Source organism: Rhyacophila brunnea, unplaced genomic scaffold (assembly GCF_057557595.1).
Source record: "Rhyacophila brunnea isolate RB1 unplaced genomic scaffold, BYU_Rbru_1.0 scaffold_14, whole genome shotgun sequence".
Lineage (NCBI taxonomy): Eukaryota > Metazoa > Arthropoda > Insecta > Trichoptera > Rhyacophilidae > Rhyacophila > Rhyacophila brunnea.
The window spans coordinates 31,042,637-31,056,513 of record NW_028232796.1 but is presented as its reverse complement, the minus strand read 5'-3'; the positions used below and the strand labels follow the sequence as shown (position 1 = coordinate 31,056,513).

Below are 13,877 nucleotides of genomic sequence, written 5' to 3'. Positions count from 1 at the left end.
TTTGTGGGGATGGGAATATTAATATTATGAAACTGTTACACAACAATATGTTTCTTGACCATGTTCTTGTTAAAAATACAGAAATAAATAATAGTTTACACATATGTAAATACAAATAATTATTAAAACTGTTATTATTTTGGTTCAGGGTCCAGCGATATTCTGTTCGATATGTAGGTATAATTTTAATTTGAGCATACTACACGTTAATAATTCGTTTTCTTTAAATATTTTCACGATTTTTTCCAATGTTTTGCTTAACACACTTACTAAATCAAACATATATCGAAAAAGAACATGCATTTTTATACCTTTATATAATTATGTAACGCCGGATGTGCGAAATTGACTATTACATGATATGGGCAAAATTTTGGCTAATTCATGTAATAGTCAAGCCCGTTGCCTTATTCATGAATGAGGTAAATTATCTGCCGAGTGCGTGAATACAATGACGTTCATATCCACTTACTATGCGCAAAAAAAAATCTAGAACTATAATATGATCACGGAAGAATTTTATTAAAAAGTATTTTCGCGATTTGATTCGTAGGTAAGCTAACAAGTGTCAACAAACTATCACAAACATACAATCGACCATTGCACGATTGATACCCAAGGACGAATCAAATCGCGAAAATACTTTTTAATAAAATTCTTCCGTGATCATATTATAGTTCTAGATTTTTTTTTGCGCATAGTAAGTGGATATGAACGTCATTGTATTCACGCACTCGGCAGATATTTTGCCTAATTCACGAATAAGGCAACGGGCTTGCATTTTTCCTGATTTAGGCAAAATTTTGCCCATTTCATGTAATAGTCAATTTCGCACATTCGGCGTAACATATATAATATTTTTATAGCAAAAATGACGCGTTGGGTAGATATAGATATAGGGTCACATATTTAGATAAATCATGTTACGACGTTATCAATGCTCTCTGTTATTACAGCATAAACTAGATTTTTTTTGACATTTTTATCAAGACAAAAACCCTTGTTATCTTTGGTTGAAAATGTTTGTGGTCATTTATAAAATAATGGAATTGAATGAAAAAATTCGCCTGCGGGACAATTTTTTTTCACATGCATTCACTATATTTTTGATAATGAATGCTAATTTACAAGAACATAATAATACCTGAATTGGGTAAGAACATTTTATGATTGTATTTAGAGAAAAAAATTAGTAATGACATATTTGCTGGTACGCCGCCCCGTATCACACTTTTTTTTTTAAATAATTAAATAATATTTACATACTCAAAATTAGATTTGCCCCGAATGACTCTTCCAAATAGAAATAAAGTGGGGATAATTTCATATTACTTATTATATTTATTATTGAAGTCATACGATAATGTACCTCCAGACCGAGTTAGCTGTGGTAAGTCGCACCGTCTGGCGGGAGATGTCCCCCCATGTAAATGCCGGATGGACGTAATGCTCGGCCGTATTGTAACAAGTTGGTATTAACTATTAATAAATGATAATGACATTCAAAAGGTATTCGCAGCAAGAAGCTCGTATATAGAGAATATAGAGAATGATTTTTGTATGGGGGAAACTGGGGGCAATGCCAGTGGCGGGCAAGATAATAATAATTATTGTCCAAATAGACCGGACTATTGATTGCGATCACAGAAGGATTTTCGTATGGTTACGTTGGTAACTGCAGAAAATAATTAATGTTCACTGCGTTTGCAAATTGCATGAGGTCGAGGCAATGATAAATTAAATATTCATTCATTCATAAATTTAATCATCAGCAGTATAACCCAATGTGAGCCTTGGATGCCTCGAAGAAACGTCTTCACTCTCCTCTATTTACAGCAAATGCCCAGTGCATGGGATTCAGATATGATATACATATTATTATAGTGTGTTTTTTTTCTATTGCTTTCAACCACCATGGTCTAAAGGTCAAATTACACTGTTAGATTCTCACAACGATGAGATTAACATGGGTGTACTACTACAGTGGCGAGGTGTGGAGGTAGGCTATTAAGATTCATCATAAATAATACACACTAAACTTTGTCAGTCATACGTATTTATTTTCATTGAATTAAGAATACATACTATTACCTACAGCTGATGGTGTTGGTTAGTTTTTTTGTTTTATTTATTAAGCCCTGCCTTACCAAAACCATAATCGATAAAAAATATTCTTCTATCTATCTTTCATTCTTTCAACCATGTCCGATCCTAATATGATTATATGGGCCTCCACAGAGTAAAGGTTTGTATTAACAGATTTTGTTTTTTACGAGAAATGGATGTCAGCCACTTGCTCAACCTATTAGGTCCATACCCTGACACACACAAATTGAAAAACAATATGTGTACTTGCCAGCCCCAGGATTCGAACCTAGGACCCACGGCGTTATAGTCCAACGCTTAAACCGCGCAGCCACCGTGGGCATCATAAATCATCCATCATAGATCATCCATCGATGGCATAATTTTAGATAATTTATAGATAAACGAATATTTTTTTAATATTATGGCTATGAATTTTAAAAACTGACAAAATACTATCTACAATTTTACACAGTGTAGTCTTAGTTCAATAAAAACAAATAAGTTTGACTGACAACGTTTAGTTTGCACCATTTATGTCGAATCTTAACAGCCTACCTCCACCCTTCGCCACCGGTGTACTGTGCCACGCGCGATTTGTAGATGCCCGCAGAACGACAGCGGTAGAACATCTAGAAGAAATTTTCTTATAAAAATGTTTTGTACGGTGAATGTGCGAAATTGAATATTACATGAAATGTGCAAAATTTTGCCTAAATCATGAAAAATGCAAGCCCATTGCCTTATTCATGAATTAGACAAAATATCTGAAGAGTGCGTGAATTCGGCAGTAATTTTTCTGCCTAGTTCATGTATTGGACAAATTAGATAGTAGCGCTACGGTGGTATTTTTTGCAACTTAACTAAATGTATCAAATTCTCATGCATTGGTCAAAATGTACATATATTATCTATGGTCAAAATAGATGATCGCGCTCCGGTGGTGTTTTTTGCAACTAATCAAACTAAACAAATGTGTCAAATGTCATTGATTATAATATAACAATATACCAATCAATAACTACAATGACTTTCATATCCATTTACTATGCGCAAAAAAAATCTAGAACTATACTATGATAACGGAAGAATTTTATTGAAAAGTATTTTCGCGATTTGATTCGTGCTTGGGTATCAAACGTGCAATGGTCGATTGAAAGTTTGTGATAGTTTTTTGACACTTGATAGCTAACCTCAAAATGGACATTCAGTTGAATAATTTAATTCAGAATTACAAAACCTAACCTAACCTAACCTAATAATAATAATATTATATTATGTCCAATTATAACTAATAAAACCATCCGTATTAAATTTACTTTTTCTTCTGTCATGTTGACAGTTCAAGAATTCCATACCCTGGCGAATTCATGTACTCAGCAGAAAATTTGCCTAATTCATGAATAAGGCAACAGGCTTGACTATTACATGAATTAGCCAAAAATTTGCCCATTTCATGTAATAGTTAATTTCGCACATTCGGTGTAACATACCTATATAAATAAAATCAAAATTAGATGTACACAGTAAGTTATTATTACAGTATAAACTAGTATAAAGTATAAACTATAAAGTATGTAAGTAGAAGGAACAATTTTGGTGTTTTGGGTTTTGTAATAAACTTGCGTTTTTGAGTCGTTTAAATAAATCAACCTTTTCTCAGAACTGCGCAGCGGGATGCCGTCCCGTTTTTGTAACATTCCACATCCCCTCAGAATGCCGCATTTCATTTTTATATTACATTTTCCCCATAAAACAGGGAAAACTTTCATATTGGAACACGTCCCACAATATGCAATGACAATGAGGCTTCATTCGACAACCTTTCATTATGTTTTTTTAAAGTCTGATTTTCAATTACAGTAATAACTGGGCGCAAAATTATTTATAATACAATATTACGCGATTTTTGTGATTATTCATCTACGTGCCTGCAACTATCGATGCACGGTATACGTCCTACCAATAAATAAAACAAATAAAATATTATCATCCGTTCATAACGAATTCAAGTACCTATCAGGGTTTATCTTGGCAACAGCTGCATATATTTAACATAGATGTAATTAACTGTTTGAGTGAATCCAAAATTGTGTTGAAATGTTTGTGGTTTTTGACAGATTTGGCAGATGCAAAAATTTAATTAACTTTCATATATTTATACTCGATATTTATAAATATTTGAACCATAAGTATGTACCTATGTTAAGTGATAATATAGCAGCGGCGGAGTGGTGAGGTCAATGATTTGAAAAAAAATCAAATCGACACAACTAAGTACATATATAAAAAATATATGCATACCTATATAGACACTATTTTTAACATTACAACGCCCGAAAACAGTAGAGTAATTATGATTTCTATATTCAGTAGGTATACCTGTTTACTTTTTATTTACGTATTCCACGAGGATAAAGTCGCGGGCTATCGCTAGTTTAAAATAATATTGTAAAGATATAGTCACATTCTTGGGGGCACAAAGAGCACATCGGCGCGAATCCCAGGGGCGCGGGTTCGAACCCTGCTGGGCGTCGTATTAAAAAAATCTAGTGCTTATAATATTATATATCTCTGAGTTGTTTTCAAATTATGTGTGTTCAATAAAAGAATGTTTGTAAAGATATGTTCCATTTCCAAATATTGCAGTTCAGTTTTCGCATACAACACACGTCTTTACTTATATGCTTGTCATATTATAATTAAGTAGAACGATCCGTTAAACACTAAACGTACCATAATAATATGATACATATTGCATATGATGTGATATCTGTATCACATCACAGAACAAACTGTGATATAGTATCTATAGGTACTCATAGGTATAGATTTACTAAAATAAGGCTAGTAGTACGTGATACAATACACAAAACCTGTGACATTTAATAATTGCAGCGTATAAGCAAGCTACAACACACGTGATGGAGTTGTGAAGATTCACTAATGATGAGCGAAAGCTGAACTAGTTATTTAATTTTAAACGTCATGCAAATTAAATATTTTGCAATTTTGTTTATTGTTGATTGACAGTCTCAGTCGACTCGGTATACAAGATAATAATATAGGTATTAATAACGAGTGAATATGTTGTGGCGTGTATACATAATATTAGCCATGCCCTGGTACGTAACTAATGCCCTATCTACGCGTTGGTCATGGGATGGATTTTGGCCGATTCCACCCAGCATCCAACTTTGTGTTTTTCTTGCCAGATCAAGCATTTTTGAGTAGGCTTGCAAATTTCGCATCTGACGTATGGCGTTAAACCTAGCGTTTTTATACATTGCAAACAAAGTAAAGTTAGACAGATTTTATTGAAAATCAATATGCCGGTAGTTTGTACCTTAAATTATTTTATAAATAAACTAATTAATGTGACATACAAAATGATGACTCAAATTTCTTTTCAGCTGTATTAATTTTTAGTTTTATAACTTATTTTATTAGTTTTAAAATACTTACTAAAATCTTTTTCGATCTCCGTTTTTGTAAAAACGGCGTTAGTAATAAATTATTACACCTTCTTTTTGCCTTATAATTTATGTTATCACCCTATCTGGCATATTTTTGTGAATGACAGTTGGCAACATTGATATACAACATATAGCTAATCCATATAAATTGATTGGTAAAAAGTGAAAACTATGTATCTACATTCGTTAGCAGTTTTGCGTAGCATCAATACTAGAAAACTACCCTCGGCCACACAATAAGTATAGGACAAATGTACATAATTCCCCAGCTGATTATCTAAAGAAAGATCAACGGCATACGTTGCAGAAGAAGACGCCGCAAGAAGCTCCATGATCAGTACGATTGCAGCTCTACAGAACGTTTTCGGGTAGTAGACGATAAAGCGAATATTGCCTTAGCAATGGCCGGTATTAAAATAAACTACAACAAATAACAAAATCTGGCCCATGGAACTTGTTAAACTACATTTCAATGACAGATTTTATGACAGTAACCTTACAATAATATAGAAGATGATTTTTTTAATTGTATCTAAGTTAATTTTAGTTAGTAATAAATTAATTACTTAAAATACTTTGAAATGTAATTGAAAATTATTTAATTGCATATTTCGTATTTTATCGATAGATGTCCCTAGTAGTATACGCTTTCCTTAACGCACAAATTATGACATGTTGGTATCTACACCGTAATATTTTGTAGGTACCTAAAAAAAGGTTCTATTTTTTACAATACTAAATGAACCACATAATCGATAACTACGGCATAGAATATAAGGAAAACTTACGAATAATCTAACGAAGAAAGTTAGGTATATTATACCAGAATCTCCTCTAGTCAACCGAATAAAATTTGATATTTCAAAGCTGTACGGCACAATTCAAGTCATTTATCAAAGGAAAGGTGTTTTGCATACTCAAATAACTGAAATGAAAATCGATACGGGACTTTTATACGCGATCTGCGATGTGATGTGATGCGTGTTTGATTCCATACAAGCAAAATTACTTACACATGAATAAAAATATTGACAGACTCAGGCAGATACTTGTTAAAAATACATCTCTACGTCAAGTCATTTTTACATTCGGGTTGTTCTTTTGTTGATACAAATAACAAAGATACGTTCAGAAAAATGTACCAAAACCAATTTAATACGAACTTAGTAATTTTTTTTAAAACTGAACAGTGGGTATTTTTAAAGATTGTTTCAATTATTTAACCTGTATTTTATTTATGAAATATCAAAACGCTCGTAGACACTTATTACTTATAGTGAATCATAATTTTCATATCCACTGGACTGTTTCGGGTAGCAGATGATAAGGCTAAGATCGCCCTGATTGTGGCCGACCTCCGCTAGGGGATGGCACGATAAATAATTTTCGCATTGTACATTTTCAAAATGGCTTCATGACGCAAGAATGATGCATTATGTATAGCTAATACAGTAATGCACAATATGCATTTTCTATCAATAATAATTATCTCCGGAAAGGATCGGAAACTGTTTATTTTTTCTATATTTATTGTATATATTCGTCATTATATGCGTCGACCATACAATAGAGGACCAAGCAATAGAGGACCAAGCAATAGAGCACCAAGCAATAGAGGAAAATAATTTCGTTTGACAAACTCCAATATGTCATTCATTACCTACAATTCACAAATTTTACAGGAGGAGGCACAATAAAATGTGTATAATATAATCATGGCCCCAACGATGGGGGGGGCGAATAGTTTTATTTTTAATTGAAAAAGAAACACGTTTTACACGTATTATTTGTATACTTAAACTCGTCGCTGGAATCGACAAAAATGTCAATTGATCCAAATTGGTGAGTTAAAGAGAACGTTAACTTTGAGTTACAGCGTGTACTGTACACCAGTGCTCCGCAACCTTTTCCAACCCATGGCACACCAAAGGTCTTCCCAGAATTCCGCGGCACACCACACGTAAAACAATTTATACACCAAAACATGGACTCCACATCCTGAAGGTTACAGACAGTGTGATACTCTAAAATAGCGTTTTTCAATCAGTGTTCGAGGTAAAATTAATGGTATTGATTTTATATTTAGCGATTTTTTGTATGGTTATATTCTATTAATATAATTATGGTTAGTTGTCGGTTAGGAATAATTATTTGTCGAGTATTGATACAATAATAATAAATTGTGTCCTACAATCACATGTTTTAAAATATTAAAACTTACTAGCGTAGTTAAATAGCGCCGCAGGCGACTTTTTTGACTCGAAAATGGGAGCTGAACTGCGATAGCTTTGTCGGCAAGCCGAGGATATGTTTTATTAACCGAAATCCAGAAAATAACCAATGGAACATCGGCGAACTTCAGTTTTAGCGTCCCGTCGTTTATCAATTTAACAAATTCCTCTCGAATTTATAGGAAAAGCGCTTCTATAGAATTTTCAACATTGGTTGCAAAAGGGTTTCATATCCTGTCGCATTTACTGTATGAAAGTACTGATGAAATTTCTTTTCCCAGCAAAGTTAAATGTTTTTGAGACGGATCCAAAATTAATTGCTTATTTTCAATGGTGGTTTGGTAGTTCCTTTGGAACATTTGTAGAGATCCTTGTCTTAACTCCTTCTGCCAACGTTCTATTTTATTTTTGACTTATTCTAATTTATCAGAGCACGTCAATATATTTTCATCATGACCTCGCATTGTTTTATTAAGTTCATGCAGGTGCTCAAATATATTACCAGCCATGTACAAAAATTTGGCTATTGCACCGCGGCACACCTAGCATCGTCTTGCGGCACACCGGTTGCGGAGCACTGCTGTACACAATAAACTTAACTTAAATAACTTAATTAACGGATGAAAATATTTAACCATGTTACAGTGAATAGGTACCCACCCACTAAAGGAATTAATAAAATTGGATAGAAAAATACGTCGTATATTTCATTTCATTTCGTAGAGTGTACACGGCAGAGCTACGGGATGCTGGTATAACCTGGAATAACGCAAGAAGACTGGCTAGCGACAGGGATTGTTGGAGGCATCGTGTGATGTCCATATGCTCGATTTAATGGGTGGACATGTTCGAAGAAAGTCAAATTTTATTGGATGCGGCCCGCGGGCCATGTTTTGCTCGCAACTGCTATAAAATCATTCTTTGTCTAGGTTAATTTGTTTATTTTTGTTACAATTAACATTTTGATGGATGTATCTATATATAAATACACAGTGCAGGACAAATTATTCATTTCAAGGTCGTACTTACTCGTTGGGTGCAGTGTTCCTCATTACGGTGGAAGAAACAGCGTCCAATATCTCGAGATGTCCATTTCCGTTCGTGACATCGCGGCGACAGTTGCATGTGCAACTCTTGCCGCCTACCTCAGAGAGTTCGTCTTTCACCAACATTACGGCGTCAGAATGTTTCAACAGTTAGTATTCCCTACTGAAGGAAATTCCGTGCTATCTTGTCACTGATACGCGAGTCGATCGATAACGTATAGAAAAGATCAAAATTTGAATAACTTTATTAGGTATATTACCTGTCACTGTGAAGTTAAGTTAATTGATTGTTTACGATGTTACTGCCAAGAAACATCACCGTTAATTAAACAAGATGTAATTGTTTGATAATATTTGTATTTTCTTTTATAGTGTTAACTGTCAATTCATGATGGAACTGCATTATATTATTTGATTAATTATTTGTTTAGTTAAATAAAAACAAATAATTAATCAAGTAATATAATACTCGTAATTGGCTTGATAAGAATAAAGTAAGTATGCTTATATCCACACAATATAATCGAACAGCAATCTACAATCTAGCAACTCCAAATACTCAATAGTTATAATAACGACTACACGATGAAAAGAAACACTAACTAAAATACATAACATTTAACAAAAAAAAAATTTTTTTTTTAGCAAGAGTCATTAAATTAAAGTTATGCATCATTTTAGCGAATACTTAACATACTCATAAGGTAAATATAGAAAATATCAATACAAACGTATTGTTTCCGCGTTATTTCCGACTACCAAAATGATCTAGTTTCCTGATTATTTCATGTTTTAGTTTTTTTTTAAATACAATAGTAATTTACACCTATTAAATGTGACGTTTTATGTTTCCCATAATGATTTTCCATTATCAAAAAAGTAGCACATAACAGAAGATGTTGTTCTTTTCCACATCAATATTTACCAAAGAAAGAACACACCAACTTAGCTTAATGTCTTATTAAGCGTTGTATAATATGAAAAGTAATAGTACCTACTTATACATACTCGAGATGGATTTTTTATTATATGTGATTTATGATATTTTAAAAAATGTAAAAAATTAACAAGTCGAGTTGTCAGAAAATACGTGAACGAAAAAAAAATTGGCGGGTGTCCTAAGTTTTTAATGAAACATAAAATTTAGTGTATTATTTCATCAGGTAGTCGATATGATAGTGTAGGTATTATTTATTTATTGATACAGATATCATCAAATAATTCATATTTTATGGATCTAAAACTGCAGTCATTTTATATAAAAATGTGAGGAATATTAACACTTCATAGAAACAACTTCTTGGAAATAGGTATAACATTACGACTTTAGAATTATTGTTTTCGTATACGTATGCATACACCTAGTTTCGTTAAATACAGTTAATGGCTATCGGAATAGTAAATATCAGAAAAACCGGTCATTATAAAATTAAATGGAAGTGAATTGAATAAATTACTTCGAAAATACAGAAGTGTAAAAAATAGCCATAAATAATAATAATTCAATAAAACAGTTGGAATAAAAATTAAATGTTGAATATTCAATTAGATTAAATTAAAACTTTGAATTTAATTCCGAAATTATTTGTAATATGTAAATAACGAATCATAATATTTATAATTATGTTACTGTAATTCGATTTAATATGCATTACAAGTGTTTTTGAGTGACCTTTTATATTATATACAATGTGTGTCATGTGATAAATTTATTATACCTAGGTGCTAAATTGGTAATTTCGTAAATAAACAGTTTTATTTCGTCACCTGAATGCAGAACTATTTTAACCAGGGAACTCAGAATTATCTGTTCTGTGATTTTAACTAACATTTGAAAATTTTTACGAGACTTCTTTGAAATAACTTACTGAAATTATTTTTATGGATATTGATGAATAAATGGTGCCTAAAGTTGTATATATAAATAATAAATAATTGAAGAATGCTGTTTCAAAAAACTCTTCTGCAAAATATTTCAAATGTGAGTTAGAATAGTTCTGCAATCCAACCAATTGAAACAATGATAGGACGTTTATTTTAATGGTTAGTTTTGTATAATTTACAATTTTTTCAGTTTATTTTCTCGGTTTACAGTTAAAATGACACGTTTGCACTAATCATAAATTGACAAAAATTTAGAGTTGTAAGTAGGTACATACGTAAACAAAAGACAAAATAGCTCGGTTTAAATATGAAAATGATTGAAACTTAATTTGGACGATTAAATGAAATCAGGAAGCTAATAAAAAGTTCACGTAAACTTTATATTTACTTTTTGTTACATTGAAAAATGAATCACGTTTATTATAGATAGAATGTCAATATTATGGAAAACCTCGAATGCGCGGAAATTGTCATGATACATTTAATTTATTATATTAATAGTCTAATATTTGACTAAATATGACGTGTCTATTCATTCGTTATTTTTATTTAGTAATTGTTTTAAATTCTATAAATATTTAACAACAAAAACAGCTGTTTTGCTAAACGAAAAAAAGTGCATTGCAATTTCCAAAGACAAAGAAAACCGTTTAGCTAGGCGCAATATTCTTTGTTTGCGTAGTAATTTATTGCGTTTATTTATAAATAACTGCAGTTTCATTAAAGCATATTAGTCACAAAACAAATATAGCGTAGGTATAACATTCGCGTAACACACGTACTGCACGTTAGTTTGTCGAACATGGAACATACATAAGTTTGGCACTAAAAAGAAAATCGTTTCGTCAATATAAAAGTTTTTCCCGAATCGGCGTTTTAGAATCTCCACGGAGCACTTTTCCGTACGTGCGCATGCGACAAACGACCTCCATGTACTGGCCGCATTGACCGAGAGAAAGCACTGATATAATATAAATTGTATGGAGCATTTAGAAGATTCCGCATGTAGACACCACACTGGATTTGTTCGACATTGACTTGTAACCGAACTTGGACCATTTTATGCAAGTCATTTTATGTGTGATATTATTCATAGTGAGAAGAAATAGAGACTTAAAAATGAAAATGAAAGATTTTTCCAGCGAATTAGTAAATATTTAGAGATGCAGTGAGTGTTGTCAGCAACTGTCAAAATAAGCCATGGGATTAGAAAATAAGTTAAGTGGCAAAAAAATGCTAGTTTACCTGTCTCAAAATAAAAATAAAACTACCATTATGACAACACGTCATAATTATTAATTTCATAAAAACAAAGATTGAAAAAAATATTGTTTCGGAGCTAGGTAACAAATAATTACAAGATAAAAAGAACTTTTTTATATACCTACCACGTTTTTAAATTTTCTGTTGAATCATATTATGAACTTGACAATTCCATGTATTAATACTTTTTTTGTACTTGATAGAAATACTGAATAAATATAGAATACTGAAATGTCATTCTGACATTTCATATTGATTTCCATAGTAACGCACGTATATATTAATAATTTAGTTGCTAAGACCCCCTTAGCAACCAATAATAGTGTTTAACTTTTTACGAATTTTTTTCCGAAATAACTTTCCATACAAAACAGAATTAACTGAAAATGAATTCAATTCTGCTTGAACATGGCTAAAAGTATTAAAAGAATGCATTGTCATCGTGTTTTGATATATTCTAAAAGTTTCAAATGTCTAGCTAGTCGGGAAGTGAGTTAAAAATTTTCAATAGTCCAATACAAATCTTGGACAAACAAGAAAAAAATTGTACTGGACAAACAAGAATACGAGCTAATAAAACGTGGTAAAAAGTAATGCAACTAAGACATACGACATTTTTGATAATCACTTAAAATAAATGCTGTATGCTAAATGTAGTTAACTGGTACTAAATTGTGTACAAAAGGCCAGCACGTTGATTTTCAGACAGATCTGGTGCAATATTCTAGCTTTTTTGTGGGGAATTGGAACTGTGTATATAAAAAAGACGCTATATTTAACGCTATATGCCAGATACGTATTTTGCAAGCTAGATCTGGCAAAAAACGTTAAATTGGTAACACCGGTTACAAACTGCTATTCATAAATATGTGCCGGATAGGGTAAACAATAGGCTAGGTGGCAGACAAAAAATGCAAGATTTTCTTAATATAAAAAACATGTCCTAAAATTTAAAAACAATAAGTCATAGGTTATCACTATTATCAGCATTGTTTTAAAGAAAACAAAGATTGAGGGCGAATCTATTATTTCGTAACTAATAAAGAAGTCATACCACTATAAAAATAATGCAGGTAGGTAGGTACACAATTATTTGGTCATCGCTTAAAGTTTTAGGTAAAATCGATATTATTTGTAAGACTATTTTTAATGCCTTTACTACAATGCAATGTGGATCTTACCCGCCTCGTGAAGAGGAATGAGAGAAAGAGAGGGAAAAAGATGAGAGAAAGAGAGGGAGGAAGGAGAGGAAGAGACGAGAAATTTATGATAGCTACTTGCTCAATCCATTGCCCCCACATCCTGAAGCGGGCCCCCAGGCCAGGATCTTTGGCAGGCCCTCCTACCTATCTCTAAGGTTAAAGGCAGTCTGACGCTCTATAGTGGCATTTTCCAAATGGTTCGAAATGGACCGGAGCGTCGTTCCTGTTCATAAAATCCTCATAACTATCGCTCCGTCTCGTGGAACAATTTATTCAACCGTCTGAGCTAGATAGGCCATATAACAAAAAATCGAACACACTTATTTTTATAAAAAAAAACATTATTATAACAAATTACTATGTTCAACATGCAACAACCAACAATTGTATCGCACAACCATATATTTTAAAATGGTTAAGAACCTCGAAGTGAAATAGCTCCACAGGCGACTTTTTTATTATTAAAGCAAATTTAAGATTTGTGTTTATCCCATTTATATGGTTGACCAACGACGCCGGGCCCCTCTGAGCTTGGGCCCCTAGGCTAGAGCCCTATCAGCCCCCCTGTGTGGAGGCCATGGCTCAATTTATTGGACCCATAATTTCTGGGTCCCAACATACATTCAAAAAACATCATGTGATTTTATTAGACATCGAGGTACAAAAGGCCAGAAAGTTTATTTTAAAGAA

General features: G+C 32.4%; 1 protein-coding gene across 19 annotated transcripts in view; it reads right to left on the bottom strand.

Annotated features, from left to right (window-relative positions):
• Positions 1 to 13,877, bottom strand: part of Nt5b (5' nucleotidase B) — a 167,932-nt gene that overhangs the window by 86,062 nt on the left and 67,993 nt on the right. For 2 of the 19 annotated variants that reach the window (XM_085942179.1, XM_085942184.1), the window contains exons 1-2: positions 11,505 to 11,659; positions 8,822 to 9,140 (exon numbers count right to left, since the gene is read on the bottom strand). The exons of 9 other annotated variants lie outside the window; for them this stretch is intronic. In XM_085942179.1, coding sequence (XP_085798305.1) covers positions 8,822 to 8,964 — 143 coding nt within the window. In that variant the 5' untranslated portion in view covers positions 8,965 to 9,140; positions 11,505 to 11,659. Of the gene's footprint in view, positions 1 to 8,821; positions 9,217 to 11,504; positions 11,660 to 13,877 lie in introns of those variants that run through there. 8 more of the 19 variants (XM_085942178.1, XM_085942183.1, XM_085942177.1 and 5 more) reach the window with 4 other exon arrangements.